Raw genomic sequence first — 20,014 nt, 5'->3', positions numbered from 1 at the left:
ATAAAATGACACAGTTAAACTCAGTTTGTCATGCTTCCCCTCCTGTGATGTGCTCCTTCTGCAGTTAACTTCAGCTCACTGGACTCAGAGTAGAGAACAAAACACCCAGGAGTAGTCTTTATACACCATGTGCACCGCTCTGCAGGGCTGCAGGGTAAAGGCGCTCAGGGAGACACAAATGATGGCTTTTAAGGTTAGAAAGTGACAAGCGAGAGCATTTTTACCTTCGTGTGTGTTCAGTATCATTCATGTAATTATAAGTTTAGTCATTTAACTTTTGATGATGGTTGCACTTATGAACCAGCTTGCAGAGTTTCTCGGCATTAAGGGGTAGACTTCCTGAGCCTCTGAGGCAGATTTAAGATGTCACTTAGAACAGATAGAGCTAAGCGCTTGGATCGAAGTAAACGGAGATGGGGACAAGAAGGATAAGGAAGGGGTATGCTGTATTAACAAGTGTGACAATGCAAGGCTGGAGCCTGGGGCAGAAGGATAGTTCAAGACCAGCCTGGAGAGAAAACCTATCTCCAAGACAAGACAAAACAGGGCTGGAGAGATGGCTCAGTAGTTGAAAGCACGTCTCTTAAAAGAGGACCCGGGCAATTCTCAGAACCTATCTCCCAGCAGCTCACAGCCACCTGTAGCTTCAGTCCCACAGGGTTCTAACACCTCTGGCTTCCACTGGCACCTGCACTCACATGCATATACATATAATCTTTTTCTTTAAGACAGAAGTATGGTTTGGGAAATATTTATCAAGAAGGTGGGGTTTGAGCATAGCCCCGAAGGAAATGGATGCTGTGGTAGCAGTACATGAGATTGAAGAGGAAGTTACAGTGGGCTAAGGACAGATAATTGCACACCCTGAAGGATAAGGACTGTCTGGACCCCTGGTGTGTAGTTGGCTACATCAGAATGATCCAAAGAGCGTGTAAGAAATAGATTCTCAGGCACTGTCCTGCTCACTGGCCAGTCTGATACCCACGCCATACTACACTTTCTTAAATGTCCTGTATCCGTAATATACAGGTGTGGGGATGTTAATCTGCCTCAGGGAGGATAACAAGGAGTAATTAGGAAGGAAGTTATCAAAGACAGTCCCTTTGTGCTCACTCTTGTGTGGATTCCTGTACTCCCAGGCCTCTCTGCCTGCCCAGATATCCTTCTCCTTGCTAGAGCCCATTATGGTGTTTATCATGTGGATTGTATTAGCCTGCACATTCTCCAAGGCCTTGGTGCCTGGTAGCTCCATCAGCTCCATCCACTGCAGGGGCTGGGATCTGCTACGGGCTAGGCACCATGGACAGTAACCGTAGGCAGGGCATGCCCTTTCTGCCCTCTTTCAAACCCATAGCCCAAGGAGAAAAGCACCTCTAGAGTGTGGACTCCTCCAGGGCAGGAGTTTTGTCTGCTTCGTTCATTGATAAGTTCCTTGGGACCTAGAACTGTGTCTGACAGGATCATAGATCAAAATCAGGTTAAAAACAAAAACAACCCCCCAAATATATAGCATTATCTGTGACTTGGGTAAGTGAGGAATTAGGGAAGGAAATACAGAAGTTAGCCAAATAAAGGACATGAGGTAGCAGGGCCTTCTCACAAGAGGGAAATTAGAGGGCATAGGTGTTTTCTAAGCCATTGTGTTTTACTGGGAAAGTAAGTGGGGCCAAGTGTGGAAGGGTGGACCTGGAAATGTGAGGATGGCTTAGGTGCTGTGTGCTTAGGAGCCAGGCTGAGAGCCTTGGAGTCAGCTCAGAGAGCACCGGGAGGGCTCTGTGCTGGGGCAAGCCTGGCTGACTGCCTTATTCTGTTCTAGTTCATACAGCTTTTAAAATGTTTATAAGATTTGAGGAATTATATCAAAATTAAGCAACTGGATGTGGTGGTGCACACCTTTAATCCTAGCACTTGGGAAGCAGGTATCTAGGTGCTCAAGGCTATCCTGGGCCACATAGCAGGCTAACCATAGCTACATAGCAAGATCCTGTCTCAACAAGAAAAACAAATTAAATCGAATGCACAATAGTTTTCTCTGACCCTCCCGCCCTTGTATTGAGTAGCCCCTCACTCCATCAGCATTACCAGTTAAGCTTCTGACAGACACACTGTGTGATACATTAGCATTATCACCCAGGGGGTTCGTTGTACGGCCACTGTACGGGTTTGGAGGAATGTTTAATGATGTGTCCTTGATATTACATCACACAGAATTGTCTCACTGCCCTAAAAATCCCATGCTCTACTTTTTTCATCCCTCCTCCTTTATCAAGCCCTGGCAAACACTGACCTAATCTTTACTGTCTTAATAGTTTTGCCTTCTAATATGTCCTGCGATCAAAATAAAAAAATAAGTGTCTCTAGTCATTTTGGACCGGCATTTCTTTAATAACAGCATTTAAACAAACTCCATATCTGTCCATTCCTTGACTGCTTGCCTCTTTTTAGTGCCCAATAATATTTTCTATGTCAGTTTATTTATCCCTCTCCTACTGGAGAACGTCTTCTGTGACCCCAAGTCTGGGCATTTATGAGTAAAGCTGCTGTGCACATCTGTGCTCAGGTGTTATGCGGACACACTTATGCTGTGCACATCTCTGCTCAGGTGTTGTGCGGACACACTTCCACTCCCCTGGGTAAATGGCTGAGACTGCAAGTGCCGGTTCTCTGCTCAGTTTCATAAGGCAGCAGTGAGCCATTTTCCAAGTGGCTGTACCTGAGACAACCTTAACAATTTTTGTTTTGTTTTGTTTTTCTTTCGGACTTTTTGGGGGAGCAGGGGTGGGGTTTTCAAGACAGGGTTTCTCTGTAGCTTTGGAGCCTGTCCTGGAACTTGCTCTGTAGACCAGGATGGCTTTGAACTTACAGAGATCCGCCTGCCTCTGCCTTCTGAGTGCTGGGATCAAAGGAGTGCACCACCACCACCTGGCTTGTTTTGTTTTTTAGTGTAGGGTCTTGCTACAGAGCCCAGCCTAGCCTGGAACTCACTCTATAGTGCAGACTGGTCTCACATTTGCAATCCTCCTGCCTCAGCCTCCGGAGTGCTGGGAGTGCCGGAACTCTAGATGCGAGTCATCACACCCATCCTAGCCCACGCTGTCACTCTGTTCCGCCACCTTCTGGAGTTAGAGACACCTGAGCCTTTCATACCCAGGAGACCAGAGTGTACAGTGACAGGGGCTCATGAGCAGTTCTCCATACCCATTTACACAGCAAAAATACAAGTTTCATGGGGGAGAGAATCTATCAGTGACACAGGTGGTAAGCCTTGAAAAATAAATACAAGAAAACTTTAAAAATAGATATAGTGAAGCCAGGAAGAGGTGACGCAAGCCTTTAATCTCAGCCTTTGGGAAGCAAGGCAGATCTCTGTGAGTTCAAGGCCAGTCTGATCTACAGAGCAAGTTCTAGGCCAGCTAAGACTATACAGAGAAACAAACATACAGAAAAAGTATAGTGTATAGAACATACTTTTTATCATCTTAATTCTTTTTTATTTTTTTGAAGACTTTATACATATACACAGTGTATCTTAGTCATATCTACTCCCCATTCCCTCCCATTCAACTTCCCCCAGGCCCATTCCCAACCTATCTCCCTCCCAATTTAAACATCCTCTTTGTTATTGTAACACACTGAGTCCAAGTAATGCTGTCCATATGCTCATGGGTACAAAGTCCTCTACTGGGGCTTGGACCACCCACCTACCAGTTGCCACCTCTGGTGGTGTGACTGGAAACGGCTCCCATAAGCTTATATTTTTGCATGATTAGTCCCCGTTTAATGCGCTGCTTGGAAAAGATTAGGAGGTGCAGCCTTGTCGAAGGAAGTGTGACCTTGTTGGAAAAGATGTGTCACTGGGAATAGGCTTTGAGGTCTCAAAACCCCACTCCAGGCCTAGCTCCTGCTGCTGCCTGTGGTTCAGGACATAAAACTCTCAGTTACTGCTTCAGTACCATGCCTGCCTGCTTCCTGCCACATGGTAACGGGTTAGTACCCTCTGACTATAAGCAGGTAACTGTAACTGTACCCAAATTAAATGCTTTCTTTTATGAGTTCCCTTTTCATGGTATCTAACACCATCCCAAAGAAAAACGACTCTTCCTCCTGCATCCATAACACTTGTGTACTTTGTCCTTACACTTTGTCTAAAATTAAAATATAACTACATCTTTTCTGCCCTCTATGTCCCCTCCCACTTAGCTCCTTCTCATATTCATAGCCTCTTTTTTAAATTATTTTACACACTATATGTATAAAATGCAACTTGCCAGTATATGATTTTAAGGCTGACCAGTGGTATTGGTTAACCAATTTAGGGGGCTCATTCCTAGGGAAGACTGTTTCTCTCACTGTCAGCGTTACTTGGTTCTGTGTGTGTGAGCCGGGCCTCATGAGATTTCCCCTTTCTGTGTTAATATGCCTATTGGTGCTGTAATTCTTCAAATCTTGCTTAGGCAGCCATGCTGTTGAAATATCGTGAGTAAAGCTCCCCTATATTTCTAGGAACCATGGTCTCACAGATTTCCCATCCTTTGGCCTTAGAAATCTTCCCATCTCCTCTTCCTTGATGTTCTCTGAGTCTTTTTCTTTCTTTCTTTTTTAACTTTTTTTTAAATTTTATTAATATTTATTGAGCTCTATATTTTCTCTGCTCCCCTCCCTGCCTCTCCCCCAAGGTCCCCATGCTTCCAATTTACTCAGAAGATCGTGTCTTTTTCTACTTTCTACTTCCCATGTAGATTAGATCTATGTATGTCTCTCTTAGTGTCCTCATTGTTGTCTAAATTCTCTGGGATTATGGTTTGTAGGCTGGCTTTCTTTGCTTTATGTTTAAAAACCACCTATGAGTGAGTACATGTAATAATTATCTTTCTGTGTCTGGGTTACTTCACTCAAAAGTGTTTTTTTTTTTAATTCTATCCATTTTCCTACAAAATTCAAGATGTCGTGGGGTTTTTTCTGCTGTGTAGTACTCCACTGTGTAAATGTACCACATTTTCCTTATCCATTCTTCGGTCAAGGGGCATTTGGGTTGTTTCCAGGTTCTGGCTATGACAAAGCTGCTATGAACATAGTTGAGCACATGTCCTTGTGGCACGATTGAGCATCTTTTGGATATATACCTAAAAGTGGTATTACTGGGTCTTGAGGAAGGTTGTTTCCTAATTTTCTGATAAATCACCACACTGACATCCAAAGGGGCTGTACCAGCTTGCATTCCCACTGGCAATGCAGGAATGTTCCCTTTACCCTACAACCTCTCCAGCATAAATTGTCATCAGTGTTTTTGATCTTGGCCATTCTTACAGGTGTAAGATGGAATTGTTTTGATTTACATTTCTCTGATGACTAAGGATGTTGAACATTTCCTTAAGTGTCTTTCAGCCATTTTAGATTCCTCTGTTGAGAGTTCTCTGTTTAAGTCTGTACTCCATTTTTTTTATTGGATTATGTGATCTTTTGGTGTCCAATTTCTTGAGTTCTTTGTATATTTTTGAGATCAGCCCTCTGTCTGATGTGGGGTTAGTAAAAATCTTTTCTCATTCTGTAGGCTGTTGTTTTGTCTTTGACTATGTTCTTTGCTTTACAGAAGCTTTTCGGTTTTATGAGGTCCCATTTATTAATTGTTTCTCCCAGTGTCTGTGCTGTTGGGGTTATATTTAGGAAGTGGTTCCCTGTGCCAATGCGTTCAAGTGTATTTCCCACTTTCTCTTCTATAAGGTTCATTGTGGCTGGCTTTATGTTGAGGTCTTTGATCGATTTGGACTTGAGCTTTGTGCATGGTGATAGATCTGGGTCTATTTTCATTCTTCTACATGTTGATATCCAGTTATGCCAGCACCACTTGTTAAATATGCTTTCTTTTTTCCATTTGATATTTTTTGCTTCTTTATCAAAGATCAGATGTTCGAAGATGTGTGGATTGATATCTGGGTCTTCTATTCAGTTTCATTGGTCCTCCTGTCTGTTCTTATGCCAATACCAGTCTGTTTTCAGTACTGTAGCTCTGTAGGAGAGTTTGAAGTCAGGGATTGTGATGCCTCCAGTTCTTTTACTGTACAGGATTGTTTTGGCTATATTCATGCATTTTATGTATTCACCAGAAGAACGAATCTGGTCCTATTACAGATGGTTTTGAGGTACTATGTGGTGCTGGGAATTGAACTCAGGATCTCTGGAAGAGCAGTCAAGTGCTCTTAACCACTGAACCATTTCTCCAGCCTCTCTCTCAGTCTTTTTATTTGCTTTTGGAGACAGGGTTTCTCTGTGTAGCCCTGGCTGTCCTGGAACTCACTCTGTAGATCAGGCTGGCCTCAAACTCAGCAGAGATATGCCTGCTTCTGCCTCCCAAGTGCTGGGATTAAAGTTGTGTACCACCACAACAGGCCTTCTGAGTCTTGGGTGTAGGAGTTGTGTTGTAGTGAGGTCACGGGCCTTATAGAACCTATCAGTTGTTCCCCATTTTACTAAACCAGCATAATTCCTAACTGTATTCAGGACCTGTGCTCTGAATGCTATAATACATGTGGCCACTTTGAGAGATGAGTTAATGTTTCTCAAACCAAAGAACTGCAAATTTTTTCAATTTTCTTTGAATCTATCTATAATCATTTCAAATTTTTAAAAATAATTTTAGGGCTGACAAGATGGATTTTGGGTAAAGATGCTTGCTCTAAAGCCTGACAATCTGAGTTTGATTCCTGGACCCACATGGTAGAAAGAATCCTGCAGTTTGTTCTCTGACCTCCACATGTGCACTGTGGCAAGCTGGAAGTAAGTAAAGCAATATCTTTTTTTTTTTTTTAATCTCTTCCAGCTTGGCTATATTCTGTTAAGCCATTGGCCGAAAGCAGCTTCTTTATTAACCAGTCAATAAAAGCAACACATATATAGAAGGACTTCCCACTCCCTTTCTCTTTTTCTGTTTAAATAGAAAGAAAGGTTTTAACTTTAACATAGTAAAATTACGTATACAAAACAGCTATCAAGCAAGAATTACAGTTACAGTATTTATATCTTCTTTATCTTTTATCATAACAGGAAAACTATAATTATAACTATACTTCAACTGCATCAAACACTTCGGAAGGATATAATATTACCTAAGTAAACAGGAAGTGCATTGTAAGCAACTTCCAAAACTCTAGAATTGACAGAGACATCTCACTATCTGGACAGTCACCCAAAGTTCTTCTGTATCATTGGAGCATCCATCTTCAGCCTATAGGTCCATAGTATCCAGCAGACTTTCCCATGAAGCAGGAAATCTGAAGATCTGTTTTGCCTTGTATTGGCAAAGTCCATCAGTTGTTTTCTTCTGTGTCTTACAGAATGTCTGGCAGACTCTTTCATGAAGCAGGAACCCCAAAGGACTGTCTCACCTTCTTCAGGCAGCTTCAGCAGTCATTTTTCTGTGGGTCCTGCAAGTCCAGTCAAACAGTTCAGGCAAGAGCGGTTTCTTGCCCAAATGGTTAACAAAGTCCACGAGGAGCCTCTTCAATGCACATCTTCCTCTTTTTTTTTCAAGACCAGATAAACAATTTATTTATTATTGTTTTTATTGAATTATATCTTTTTCTCCACTCCCCTCCCTTCCTTTCCCCTCCCCTTCTACCCTATCCCATGGTCCCCATGCTCCCAATTTACTCAGGAGATCTTGTCTTTTTCTACATCCCATGTAGTTTAGATCCATGTATGTCTCTCTTAGGGTCCTCATTGTTGTCTAGGTTCTTTGGGATTGTGAATTGTAGGCTGTTTTTTCTTTGCTTTATGTCTAAAAGCCACTTATGAGTGAGTACATATTATATTTTTCTTTCTGGGTCTGGGTTACCTCACTCAATATGATGTTTTCTAGATGCATTTATTTGCCTGCAAATTTCAAGATGTCATTGTTTTTTTTTCTGCTGTGTAGTACTCCATTGTGTAAATGTACCACATTTTCCTTATCCATTCTTTGGTTGAGGGACATTTAGGTTGTTTCCAAATTCTGGCTATGACTGTTTAAAAATATTTTTTAGGGGCTGGAGAGATGGCTCAGAGGTTAAGAGCACTGGTTGCTCTTCCAAAGGTCCTGAGTTCAATTCCCAGCAACTACATGGTGGCTCACAACCGTCTATAATGAGATCTGGTGCCCTTTTCTGGTATGCAAGCATACATGCACACAGAAAACTATATATAAATAAATAAACCTTTAGAATAAATAAATAAATAACATTTTTAAATGGTGAGGAAAGGCCCCTGAACTCCCCAAGTCTATTGGCTGTAGAGGTTGAAAACACCGCATCTGGGACTGAATACACACAAAGGTGGGATGGTTGAGAACAGAGTTCAAGAGCAGAGTCCATAGCAGGGTGTGATGGCACACACCTGGAATTCTAAAGTCCGGGGGCAGAGGCAGGAGGATTGCCATAACTTCCAGGATGGCTAGAACTGTATTACAGAACACGCTCACAAGACAAACAGAACAGAATCAAAATCCAATTTATTTTAAAATATATGAGGAAAGGCCAACGTGACATGACTTTGGAAGTTGCAGGATCACTGATTTGAAGTGTTACTGTGCAGCTAGCTGTGCAGTATTAGACAAGCACTGTGGAACACAGCTGGAGAAGATCGTCTTTGCAGTAAATTGTATTGAAGTAGTTTGCTGAATGCAAGTGAACTTTAATCCAGATCTTATTTATAAAAATTAACTTGGGGCTGGAGAGATGGCTCAGTGGTTAAGAGCACTGTCTGCTCTTCCAGAGGTCCTGAGTTCAATTCCCAGCAACCACATGGTGGCTCCAAACCATCTGTAAAGAGGGCACCTCTGGCGTGTGGAGGCAGAAAGTTGTATACATAATAAATAAATCTTTTTTTAAAAAAAATTAACTCAAAGTGAGTCTCATGAAAACCTAACACTTAATAAATTTTTTAAAAGCCAGGTGTGGTGGTGTGTGCCTTTAGTCTCAGCACTCAGGAGGCAGAGGCAGGAGGATCTCTGTGAATTTGAGGCCAGCCTGGTCTACAGAGTGAGTTGCAGGACAGCCAGGGCTACACAGAGAAACCCTGTCTCAAAAAACAAACAAATAAAACAACAAACAAACAGACAAAAAGAAGCACAGGAATAATTCTAGACTTTAAGTTGGGTCCTGAAAGACAGTCAAGAGTCAGGGCCTTTGGAATCTGATGTACTCATGAGGGCAGGCTCAAACAAGAGGCCCAAGGAGGGTGACAACATTAGTTTTTAGTGGTAATTTATGTTTAAAATGTTCAACAGGCAATTTTTGAAATTTTATTGAATATAATTAAGGTATACAATCTGATGTTTATAGGACACAGATAGTAAAACTGTGATAGTGAGGTGCTGGAAAGATGGCTCAGCCAAGAAAGTACCTGCTGTGCAAGCATGAGCAGCCGAGTGTGGATCCACAGCACCACGAGAGAGCAGGTGTAGCGGCCGGAGTCTACCCCGACAGCTGGCCGCAGGGAAGGGCTGCCCCAAGTGGATTCCTGGGGCTCCCTGGCCAGTCAGGCTAGCCAGTGTGTGAGATCCAGGCCCAGAGAGAGATCCTCTCTAAAAAATAAGGTGAAGTGATGGAGGAAGATACCTCTGGCCACACATGCACACACCAGCAAGAACACTTGTACACACTTGTATTCTCACATGTACACACGCGCTGGCACACACAGAGAACAATAGTGAGACAAACCAGTTGTCTATTCCTACACTTTAACAATTCAACACTGACTCCATTAGCTTGTTATTTATAACCCTAAATATTTTCATTTGTTTCTTTGGTTCTGTTTTATGTTTGTTTTTCAAGACAAGGTTTCTCTGTGTAGCCCTGGCTCTCCTGGAACTAACTCTGTAGACCAGGCTGGCTTCCAACTCAGAGACTGACTTGCTTCTGCCTCCAGAATTCTGGAATTAAAGACCTGTGGCAACATACCCAGCCCACATCATTTTTTACTCTAGACATGCAATTATCTTTTTTTTTTTTTTTGAGGTAAGGTTTCTTGTAGCCCAAGCTAGCCTCAAAATCACTATGCAAACAAAGGGTGACCTTCTGATCTTCTGTGCCCACCTTCAAAGTGTTGAGATTTTAGGTACAGGGTACCAGGCCCAGCTTTCACATTGTGCGGGCAATGAAACCTGTACACATAAGGCGGGCGGCAGGTCCTCTATCTACCGAGTGGCATCCCCAGCCCTAGTTGTGGTTCTGCTGAACTCGTTTTATCTGTTTCAGCCTAAGTAGCCTCTGTTGGATTGTCTTCAAGGCCACTAATTTCTTCCTTAGCTGTGCTGAGCTTATTGATGAGTCAGAGGTGTTCTTCCAATCTGGAGCCTGTCGATTTCTAGTGTTGAATATGACGTGTGATAGTTTCTTGCTCTGCTAAAATTCTGCTCATTTACGTTGTCTATATCTTCCATGAGACCTTTCCATGATTCATTATTCTCTTAAATTCTCTGTCGGATAGCTACAGCATCTGGGCCTCCTCATTACTTTGACTCCTGACAAGGGATTTTTGTTGCTGTTGTTGTTTTTGGTTTTTCTAGAAAGGGTTTCTCTGTGTAGCCCTGGCTGTCCTAGAACTCACTCTATAGACCCGGCTGGCCTCGAACTCAGAGATCCGCCTGCCTCTGCCTCCCAAGTGCTGGAATTAAAGGCGTGCACTAGCACACACGTTTTCAGTTTTTGAGGATATGCTTCCATGTGTGTACCTGTCTCTGGACACAGGATGGTAGGCACTAAGCACGGTGTTCTCTGTGCCTGGAAATTTCTGTCTTGTGCTAGGCCAGTATAAGGGACTGAGTTGTCTCTGCCGCTGTTCTGTCATCTGGATTCCCACAGATTCTGCTGCTGTCTGAGCCACAGTGGGCCGCCAACAGTTCAATAAACATTTTAGCTAGTTCTTCTAATTCTCCTTCCCTTCAAGCATGGAGATTTCATCCCCTCAGAAGTAAATCAGTGCTTAATTCTAAGTCTTCCTAGAGACTCCTGTCCTTTAGAATTCACATTAATTACTTGCTTTGCAACCTGGATTCTCTGAAGGTTGACAAAAGTTCTGAAGCCCATCCAAGTTTTCAGAATTGTTATTAGCGTGGTAATGCTCTCCCCGCTGTGTCTCAGCTGGAAGCCAGAGTATCCAGCCGTCTACTTTTTGCTGTTCTTTTCATCTCTCTTGGCCATTCCGTTCCTTGTCAGCCTGGATCATTCTTCTTGATGACACTTCCAGTGTAGCTCAGTGAATTAATTTCAGATTGGATGTCCCACTCTTCCAAAGAGTTTTTGGCAAGTATCTGGCAACAAGAAGGGACAGACATCCATAGTCTTTCATCATCTTTGATTGAAAATAATCTGTGGGTCAGTTGATGGTTCACAATCAGTTACAGATGAACTCCTGTTTTATTATACCCCTTCAGCACTGCACTGACTAGTGGAAGGAAGGAAGGGAGGGAGGGAGGGAGGGAGGGAGGGAGGGAGGGAGGTAGAGACAGAGTCCTTGGAGTCCTTTTTCCAGAGATGAGTTTGAAAATAGGGCAGGGGTGGGAGATGGTGGGAGACGGTGATATGTGACCTTGGGAGCTGAGCTCCAGCCCCTGTACTCTAGACGTGGACTTATTTTTCTGTGGTAGAAAATGAGACCAGGTATCTACTTCATCCATTAATAAGAAATAAGACTCAAACTTACTAAAATGTTTCTTGAAAAATAAAAATTACAACAGGATAAAAGAACATGCTGCCAGCTGCGGTGACAGCCGTCTCAGGAGGTGGCCTGCCCAGGTTCCAAATCCAGCCCTGTCACAGACTAGCTGTAGGACCTTGAACACTTCCTCCACCTCTCTGTAGGGAAGTAGACATAATAGTATTTACCCCAGAGAATTAAGGGTTAATATATGTAAAGCACTTAAAGCAGCGTCTGAAGCCAGTAACTCATAAGTAGTTCTGACAATTAGGACTCCATCCCTATCCTGTCACAAGTTCACTACAGAATGCAGTTCTTTCCCTTTCTCAGAACCCATCCCAACCAAGGGAGCTAAGGTTTATGGAGCATTTCCATTGTATCCAGAGTCCTACACTAAGTATTTTGTATGAATTATAAGAGGGGGATCAATTATTCCTAGTTAATAGACAGGATCAAGGATCAGCTAAGTGTTTGCCTAAGTGGCCGGAAGCTTCAAGAAGGGGGTCTGGCCGCAGTGCCAGTAATCTTAGCCACTGAACTCACTTCCATAAACTATTTCCACTCTTCCGAAGGGGAAAGTGGCCTGCTGTAGTTACCTCCCAGGGTGGTTCTCACCTAGTCACACAGAGAAGTCAGTGCCTGAGCATTGCTGGAGTCCAATCTGCAGGGGAAGTGCGCCACAGTTCTCACGGCCATCCTTTTGCACATGCCCATCCCCTTCCCTGCTTTTCAAGACTTAGAAGCCGAGCATGGTGCACACTTGGGAGGCAGAGGCAGAAGGATCTCTGTGTTCAAGGACAGCAGGACTATACAAAGAAACCCTGGAGAGAGAGAGAGAGAGAGAGAGGAGAGAGAGAGAGAACTGAGTTACAATACCCGAGCATAGATTTTATTCTGACAAAGGACGACACTTGAGCTCTGAACTGCCCAAGCTGACTGCTGTGTGAAGACTGTAGCTAAACTTAGAGAGGACACAGGAAAACCTGATGGAGGCTACTACAGTAGGAGCCGAAGCCAAGAGAGTGGTGGAAATAGGAATGGTGGATTGGAAAGATACTTAGGAAACAGAATTGACATGAAATGGAGGTTTATTTTTATATGGGCCTCAAAGGAGAGGAAGATGCCAAGGATGGCTTGCAGACAGCATGACCCCAACACAGATTCTAATAGAATACACACACAGAGTCTGTGGCCTATCCTGACACTGCTTTCAGGGGCCAGAAAGCAAGGGGATGGGGGGGGGGGGGGGGGGGAACGGAGTCTTGATCCAGAAGCTGCTATACTGGACACTGCTAGCACTGGTCTTAGCCAGGAGATGCTGCGAAGGGGGCAGTTTCCATCTGGACTGCCCACCCACGCCAGGCCAAACATCTGGCATCCCTGCTAACACCTCGAGGTGTTGGCTCCCTGCCGGCGTGTAGGGTGCGGCGCCGGCTCATCCCCTCCAGCCCTGACCCGCCCAGTGCGCTGACCGGTAGGGCGGCGGCTGGTGTGGTCCTGGGCCCAGCTGAGGGAATCCAAGGCCCAGGGGTCGTCAACCGCAATGCACCTGTCTCATTAGGAGGCAGCAGACCCTTGCTTTCGCATCCCGCACCTCCTAGAGAAGGACGCGCGTAAGCGTGGCCAGGGTGTTCGAGGTGCGGAGAGGCGGGCAACGGGTGCGTGCGCGTGGTCGTTGCGTGGGCGCTGCTCTCAAGTCGGAGCGCATCAAGTGTGCGTGGGCCGGAGCCGGCGCGTGTGCCCGCCGCCGCTGCGCCCTGGGCGGGGGTGCCGCAAGTGCTTCGGGGCGCGCGCAGCCCCGCGCGGGCGCCCGCGGCCGCCAGAGCAAGGAGGGATGCGTGCGGGAACTTTTCGCCCGCCCCGCAAGTCCGGGTCGCGGCGTTCGGAGGGGCTGCCCTCCGCCGCCGGCACCGAGTGCCCGCCCCACCCCCACTTCCGCCTCCCGCCTCTTCCTCGTTCCCGACTCCCAGGGCCGCCGGTCCCCAGGGAGCCCCGCAGGCATAGCCCCACCCGGCCGGCGCTGCTCGCTCCCACGCCCCCGCCGCCGCTTGTCGGGAGCGCTTCCAGTGAGCCAGCGGGGCGCGGGCGCTGCAGGTAGGGGTGCACGGGTTGGTCTCAGGTGCGGCGGACTGGGGCCACGCAGCACGGGAACGTGGGGCGCCCTCCTCCGCCCGCCCCGTCTTCGCCCACGCTCCGGTCCCCTTTTAGGGAATTCTTTGCCTCTTGCCTCCTCGGGCGCGGGTGGGGCTGGGGCAGAGGGCGTTCTCCATTTTCCTGGCTCCTGCCTGGGTCTCAGCCGCCCTTCTCCAAATCTCCACTCTTCCCAGTACCTATGGTCGCGTAAACAACTACCTAGCACCAGGTCTCAGCTCCGCGGCCCCTGGTGGGCAATCTCTTCAACCTGGTAAGACCACAGCGTTGGGGGGGGGGGACGGGGGACGAGGAGAGGCGTCCGGGTGGCCCCGGTCCGCGGAAGCTCCCCCCCCCTCCCCGCAGCTCCGCAGACCGCCCCTGGGGCCCTGGGTATTTTTAGCGTTGTGACCTGGGCGGCAGCTCTAAGTCTTTCTTTGGAGTCCGCGTCAGCGTCTCCCTTCTCTGTGGCCAGTGGCCACAATAGCTCCCGCACTTCCTTGCCCCTGCCTGGCTCTTTAGTTTTGGGTCCCTTGTGAGCTACCCCAGTGCTTGAAGAACTGGCCAAGAGCTCGGATGCACTGTGCCCAGATGAGGTTTTTGGAGGATGACAGTTTGGTTCTCACCCTAGAAATTTCCCTGCTCCTGGTGATGGGTTCAGAGCAGTGTGCCAGGAATGAGAATGAATGCACAGGGCTCCGGTGTTCGGAGAAATTCGGCACTGGGAACATAGAGGCCTGGTCTGAACTGTACCCAGGCCCCACCTTTCTAATTGGTACTTGCTAGCAGGGGAGGTAAGCCACACAGATGTGTAAGAGGAGGGGAACAAATCTTAGAGTTAGAGGAAAGGTGGCCAGTTCTCTAGACAGCTCCCCTTCACAGTATTGTTGTAGGTAGGGTAATGCCTTCCGATGGAAGCCTGGGCCAGAAAGATGGTTTTAGGGCAGAGGCAAGTCAGGGAGTTAGGTCTTTGACTTCAGAGAAAGGATTTGGACGTGATGAGGATCGTGGTAATGGTGTGTGTGGAGAGAAAGAGAGGTGTGGGGGAGGAACGTTGCTAGAGTCTTTCTTTGGGATTTGAAGGGGTGGGAAGAACCAGAGCTGCAGCAACCTGTACTTTCCCATCTCACCCCGTTCTTCCCTGGCTTTCTGAGGGGAGCTGGGTCCATGAAATGGCCAGCCCCTGCCAGCCTCTCAGAAGGGCATTATAGGCAGTTGGACAGCCATTGGCAGCCTTGGTTAGCAGCAGGCAGGCTCTTGCCGTGCCTGGAACGGACATCCCCTTTGTGGAACCAGGACCGGCCCTTTCTCTATAGAGTCTTGAAGTTTGTGGGAAAGAGGCTGCCAAGGCCAGAGCTGTCCAGACTGGAAGCAGAGGCCGGGATGCTGGCTGCCGTGGGGCTCCTTAAGCCTAGGCACCCACTTTTTTCTCTCTCATCCCCACAACTGTTTTATTCCTTTACCCCCCAGGGGCTGACATGGACCCAAATCCACGAGCAGCCTTGGAACGCCAGCAGCTACGTCTCAGGGAGCGGCAGAAATTCTTCGAAGACATTTTGCAGCCAGAGACAGAGTTTGTTTTCCCCTTGTCCCATCTGCATCTCGAGTCCCAAAGACGTGAGTTACAAGTCCTGAGGAATAGAACTAGGGTGGGTTGGGGAAGATGTCCCTGTGGCTCTCAAATCTTGGGGGCCATCTCCCTTCCTGTTTTTGTGACCCAGTAAACTCTGAAATGGAGATCTTACAGGCATATCTGACTGTCCTCTCAGCTTCAGCCTGATCTGCCTGCCCTCCGCCCTCTTGTCTGCAGCCCCCATAGGTAGCATCTCGTCTATGGAAGTGAATGTGGACACACTGGAGCAGGTGGAATTTATTGACCTTGCCGATCAGGATGGAGCAGATGTGTTCTTGCCTTGTGAGGACTCTCCACCAACCCCCCAGATGTCTGGTATGCCTCTCTGCTTAGGGACCTAGGGACCATATAGCCAGGGCTGGATGTTTGGGCCCAGAAATGAGAGTGCAAGTCTGAGCTGAGGGGTGAATCTTAAGTAGAAGTTGGAAATGTTTGTCTCTGCTAGAGAAACAACTGGCTGTTGTGATTTAGGGAAGTTGACTCAGGGGGAACTGGTCTAGGAATAGCTAATTACTTCAGCATTCAGATTTTTATGTTTGTGAAATTCATAAAATTACTGTAGTTAAAGTAATAGAAAACATAATGAATATGTTAGACAACCCAAGCAATTTTAGTCATAATACTAAATTTTACCAATTTCCTGGGTTCTTAATATTGTGCTAAAGTACTTCACGTATTTCTTTCTTGATCCTTACAACATTCTGTGAGGACACGGAGGACAGGGGTAGACTCTTCATTTCATAAAGAAGGAAGTTAGAAGCTGGGCAGTGGTGGTGCACGCCCTTTATCCCAGCACTAGGAGGCAGAGGCAGGTAGATCTCTGAGTTCATGGCCAGCCTGGTCTACAGAGTGAGTTCCAGGACAGCCAGGGCTACACAGAGACCCTGTCTCAAAATTAGAGGCTAGGGATTGAGTTCAGAAACACAGTATACACAGTATGCTTGCCTGGCAAGTGCAAGGTCCTGAGTTTGATTCTAGCACCGAAAAAAAAAAAGAAAAAAGAAAATTAGTCTCAGAAAAGTTCAGTCACATCGGCAGAAAGTAGAAACGCTGGTATTCAAACCCTGTCTCTGGCTCCAAGCCCTGGAACGTGCTCCTGAGACTGCCAGCCCCCTCTCATCACAAGTTCAGAAACAGAGGAGGATGATTGTGAGCTTGAGACCAGCTGCAGAGCATGACTCTCTCTGAAAGAAACAAATTGCTAGTATTTCCTGATGGCCTCAGGTGCTTGATATGCATTCTTGAGGTTTTACCCTAAAAACTTAGAAATGGAGGTGTCCTTCTCACAGCAGGAACTGAGGGGAAATGACTTGCCTGCAGCTTCTCAGGACGCAGTGAGGTAGAGCCTGAGCTCTCGATTGACTCCAGCACATAGTATAGTGGTATGGAAGGGGCTGGCAGTCCTAATCCTGGCCCCTTGCTGACTGGGAAAGTTCATTCTGGACAGGTGCCCACTCTTCTCTACACTTCGGTTTCCCTGGCCAGATACATCCCTGAGTTCTCTAAAGCCCTGTGTGTGGCCCTGACCAGCCTTTCTCTCTGGGTAGGAGTGGACAGCCATCCAGAGGAGCTGAGCCTGCCGGTACCCACGCCAGACAGGACTACATCCCGGACCTCCTCCTTGTCCTCTGACTCATCCAATCTGCGCAGTCCAAATCCAAGTGATGGGGGAGCAGACACCCCCTTGGCACAGTCAGATGAGGAGGATGGGGGTGATGGAGGGGCAGAGCCTGGACCCTGCAGCTAGCAGTGGGCCTCTTGAAGACTGATCTATCTGGCCATTCTCCGTGGAGAGGAGATCCCAGGCCCAGCAGAACACTCTGGAGAAGACCTGACCCTTTACTTGCTGTCAGCACCAGAGCCGTAAAGGACGGTGGATACTGTACCTGAGAATTAGCCTTCCCTGCTTCTGCTAACTTTCTCCTGCTGCAACCTTCCCACCAGTGTTTTTCTCCTGAGGTAGGACTTCTAAATGAGAAGCTGGAAGATGAGGTAGGACAAGATACCACTGCTTTCTTAGTATCCCTCCTGCCCCCAAATGACCTGTAGACTTCCACTAGAGTCTCCTAAGTCAGTGTCTCTGAGGGGAAGGTCTGAGGAGTTCCACTTGGCACTCTGTGAGGTTGTACTGCAGTAATCCTGCCTCTTTAAATCCTTTTTGGAACAGGATATAGTATAAATAATAAACTATAAATAATAAACTATAATATACCACTCATTTCACCGCCTTCGTCACATTGCAGAGATGCCAGGCCTGCCGTCCTTCACTAACTGGCGCCATATCTCCATCATTCATTTACTCCACGTAGTCGAGAAATACTTAAGACTTTAGCTCTGCGAGACATTTGAAATAGGGTTCTGATGCGATGAAGCACTTTCCTGTTTTCACAGAGTTTACTGTCTGTGGTGGAGAAGGCCAGGTAAATATAAGTCACAGTATAGTAAGTAGTAGTATGATCAAGTTCTCCTCTGGTATCAGGAAACAGAACTGAAGGAAGGATTTCCTAAGCAGAGATCTGAAGGACAGTGAGGAGTAGCCAAGCTGGGCAGAGGGAGAGGGATCCTATCCAGGGAGAAGCTGCAGCTTGTAAACACTAAATGGAAAGGCCAGGCTGGGTGTGGGGGCTCCTCCGTATAATCTCAGCAAGAGAGGGGTGAGGCAGGAGTATCAGGTTCAGGAACAGTTTTGGTTTCATAGCATATTTGAGGCCAGTCTGGGTTTCGTGAGACCTGTTTCAAAAAATAAAAAATAAAATTAAGGAAACAAAAAAAAAAAAGAGTAGCAGTAGGAGAAGACTACAGAGACCGAGTGTGAAGAGCTAAGAAGCATTTTGTTTGGATTAACTGTTGGATTTGAAAATATACAGGGAGAGGTAAACTTGACAGAGGTCAGATTGTGAAATGCTTCGAAGCCTGTATTAGGTTTCAGTTTGACAGCTAGTAAAAGATCATGACTTAAGATACAAATTTATTTCCTCATACTAAAGAAGTCCAAAATACAGGGCCGCGGGGAAGCTCTCTGGTAACTGAGCACCAAGCTACTTTTGGGTTGTTTTCCTTAGCCATCCAAGGCACATGACATCAGTTTTTGCCCATACCTTGTATTTAGGATGGCTGACAAAGCATCAGCCGGCATGGCTGTGAAAATCACAGAAAACAAGAGAAAACATGGGGAGTGGGCACAAAGGACACAGCCTGGGGTCTGTTCTCACCTGGAAGCTCTAAGAAATGGTACCCACTTGGTTTCATTGCCCAGAATTTTTTAACAGAAAATGTTTCATTTTAGACATTTTATAGACACTTGACACAGCATTTTCTAGAAGAGGAAATTCTAGCTTTTGGAAAGACAGTAACCCTTTCAAATCACTGAATTGCCAGTGCATCGGATTCCAGCGACATCTCTGAGAAACACATCCAGCAGGGAGACACCCCTTCTTAAAGGCCACACTGCTGTCTTGACTGGTCAGGGTTTTGCTACTAAGGAGCCAAGAGGATAGCAGTCATTAGTGGTTTACGTGGTAAGAGGTCATCCTGTTAGAGTTTGGAGTTTATTGGGAATATTAGAAGTGGTTGTGTTAAAATCTCAAAGATGTGAAGAGAAGACCCAAATCATCACAGCCAAATTAATTAAAGCCAACAATTAAAGCAAGCTTTTTTATTTGTGTACACCGGCTGTCTTCCTCCATGAGGCAGGGTTCCAGAGATCAGTATTGGAAATGGGGAAGATAAGATTTTTATAGCTCAGGGGTAGGAGGTTTCCAAACAGGGGATTTGACAGGGGAAATAGGTGTGGTTACAGAAGCAGACCATAACAAGGTAATCATAGCAACAGGTGGTCATTGTAACCTTTTGAAACAAAGGTAGGGTTGCAAAATAGTCATTAACAACTTTTTTAACAAAGACCTGATTGCTGGTTCCTGGAAAAGGCAGTATAGGTGGTCATTTGTAGTAAAGGTTACAGGTGGGGCATAGCCCAATTTCTGAGCAACAGGTTTAATCATAAACAGGAATGAACCTAATTTGTCTTTACTATAAGATGGCTTTCCAGCTTAAGATGGAGGTAAGCTAGTTCATCAGTTGGACTCGCATGTTTAAAAAGGTAATTCTGACTGCAGTTTAGAGAATATGCTGGAGGAGGTGGACTCTAGACAGACAAATAACAATGCAGTAATGCATGAGAGCAATAATGGTAGTCCAGTAGGCAGTGGTTACTTAGGCTGGAGCAGGGTGTAAACAAACTGACAATAATCGTTCCATAAACATTACATACTGGTATTTAGCAAGTGTAAACACAAATACAGTACTGGCCCAAAAGGAAAAGAAAAAGTCGGTTCTGTCCTGGAGCTCAGTGTAATGGAGCCCGAGTGTAAATTTGCAGCCATGACTAGAGCTGCAGAGCAGCCAGCTTCTTCAGAGGTCACCAGGGAGCCTCCCTCGAGGAAGCGACATTGGCGCTGAGGTCTGAATAACAAGTAGGAATAAGCTAGGGAAGAAAGAAGTGCTGAAGGCCCCTTGTGGCATACTGATTGGAAGGGATCAAGTGCCTGGAAACCAGATGATTACATTCACCTAAAGGAGAGC

At 46.2% G+C, this 20,014-nt stretch overlaps 2 protein-coding genes across 4 annotated transcripts in view; both read left to right on the top strand.

Annotated features, from left to right (window-relative positions):
- Window positions 1-15,415, top strand: part of Sys1 (SYS1 golgi trafficking protein) — a 30,542-nt gene extending 15,127 nt beyond the window's left edge. The window contains exon 4 of the mRNA XM_050151045.1: window positions 15,271-15,415. Within this exon, the coding sequence (XP_050007002.1) occupies window positions 15,271-15,277 (7 nt within the window). The 3' untranslated portion in view covers window positions 15,278-15,415. The remainder of the gene's footprint in view (window positions 1-15,270) is intronic.
- Dbndd2 (dysbindin domain containing 2) lies at window positions 13,392-18,210 on the top strand. Of its 3 annotated transcripts, XM_050151040.1 has the most exons (5): window positions 13,392-13,764; window positions 13,998-14,074; window positions 15,271-15,417; window positions 15,611-15,748; window positions 16,981-18,210. In XM_050151040.1, the coding sequence occupies exons 1-5, from the start codon at window positions 13,505-13,507 to the stop codon at window positions 17,178-17,180; spliced, it is 822 nt and encodes a 273-aa protein (XP_050006997.1). In that variant the 5' UTR covers window positions 13,392-13,504; the 3' UTR covers window positions 17,181-18,210. The 3 variants fall into 3 exon arrangements, with proteins under 3 accessions (XP_050006997.1, XP_050006999.1, XP_050006998.1); XM_050151042.1 differs by lacking the exons at window positions 13,392-13,764; window positions 13,998-14,074 and adding an exon at window positions 14,619-14,810; XM_050151041.1 differs by lacking the exons at window positions 13,392-13,764; window positions 13,998-14,074 and adding an exon at window positions 14,620-14,816.
- Window positions 18,211-20,014: the final 1,804 nt, after the last annotated feature.

The sequence above is a fragment of the Alexandromys fortis genome, unplaced genomic scaffold, assembly GCF_014885135.2.
Source record: "Alexandromys fortis isolate MF-2015 unplaced genomic scaffold, M_Fortis_MF-2015_v1.1 scaffold_27, whole genome shotgun sequence".
NCBI classification, from domain to species: Eukaryota; Metazoa; Chordata; class Mammalia; order Rodentia; family Cricetidae; genus Alexandromys; species Alexandromys fortis.
Note: the sequence above shows the minus strand (reverse complement) of the source record. Positions and strands in the feature narration are given on the sequence as shown.

Bases quoted from the DNA above. Each gene is read 5' to 3' on its own strand.
- Dbndd2 (XM_050151040.1), top strand. From the start codon at position 13,505: ATGCGTGCGGGAACTTTTCGCCCGCCCCGCAAGTCCGGGTCGCGGCGT. The intron at 13,765-13,997 runs GTAGGGGTGCAC...CACTCTTCCCAG, and splicing joins GCGGGGCGCGGGCGCTGCAG to TACCTATGGTCGCGTAAACA. The intron at 14,075-15,270 runs GTAAGACCACAG...TTTACCCCCCAG, and splicing joins TGGGCAATCTCTTCAACCTG to GGGCTGACATGGACCCAAAT.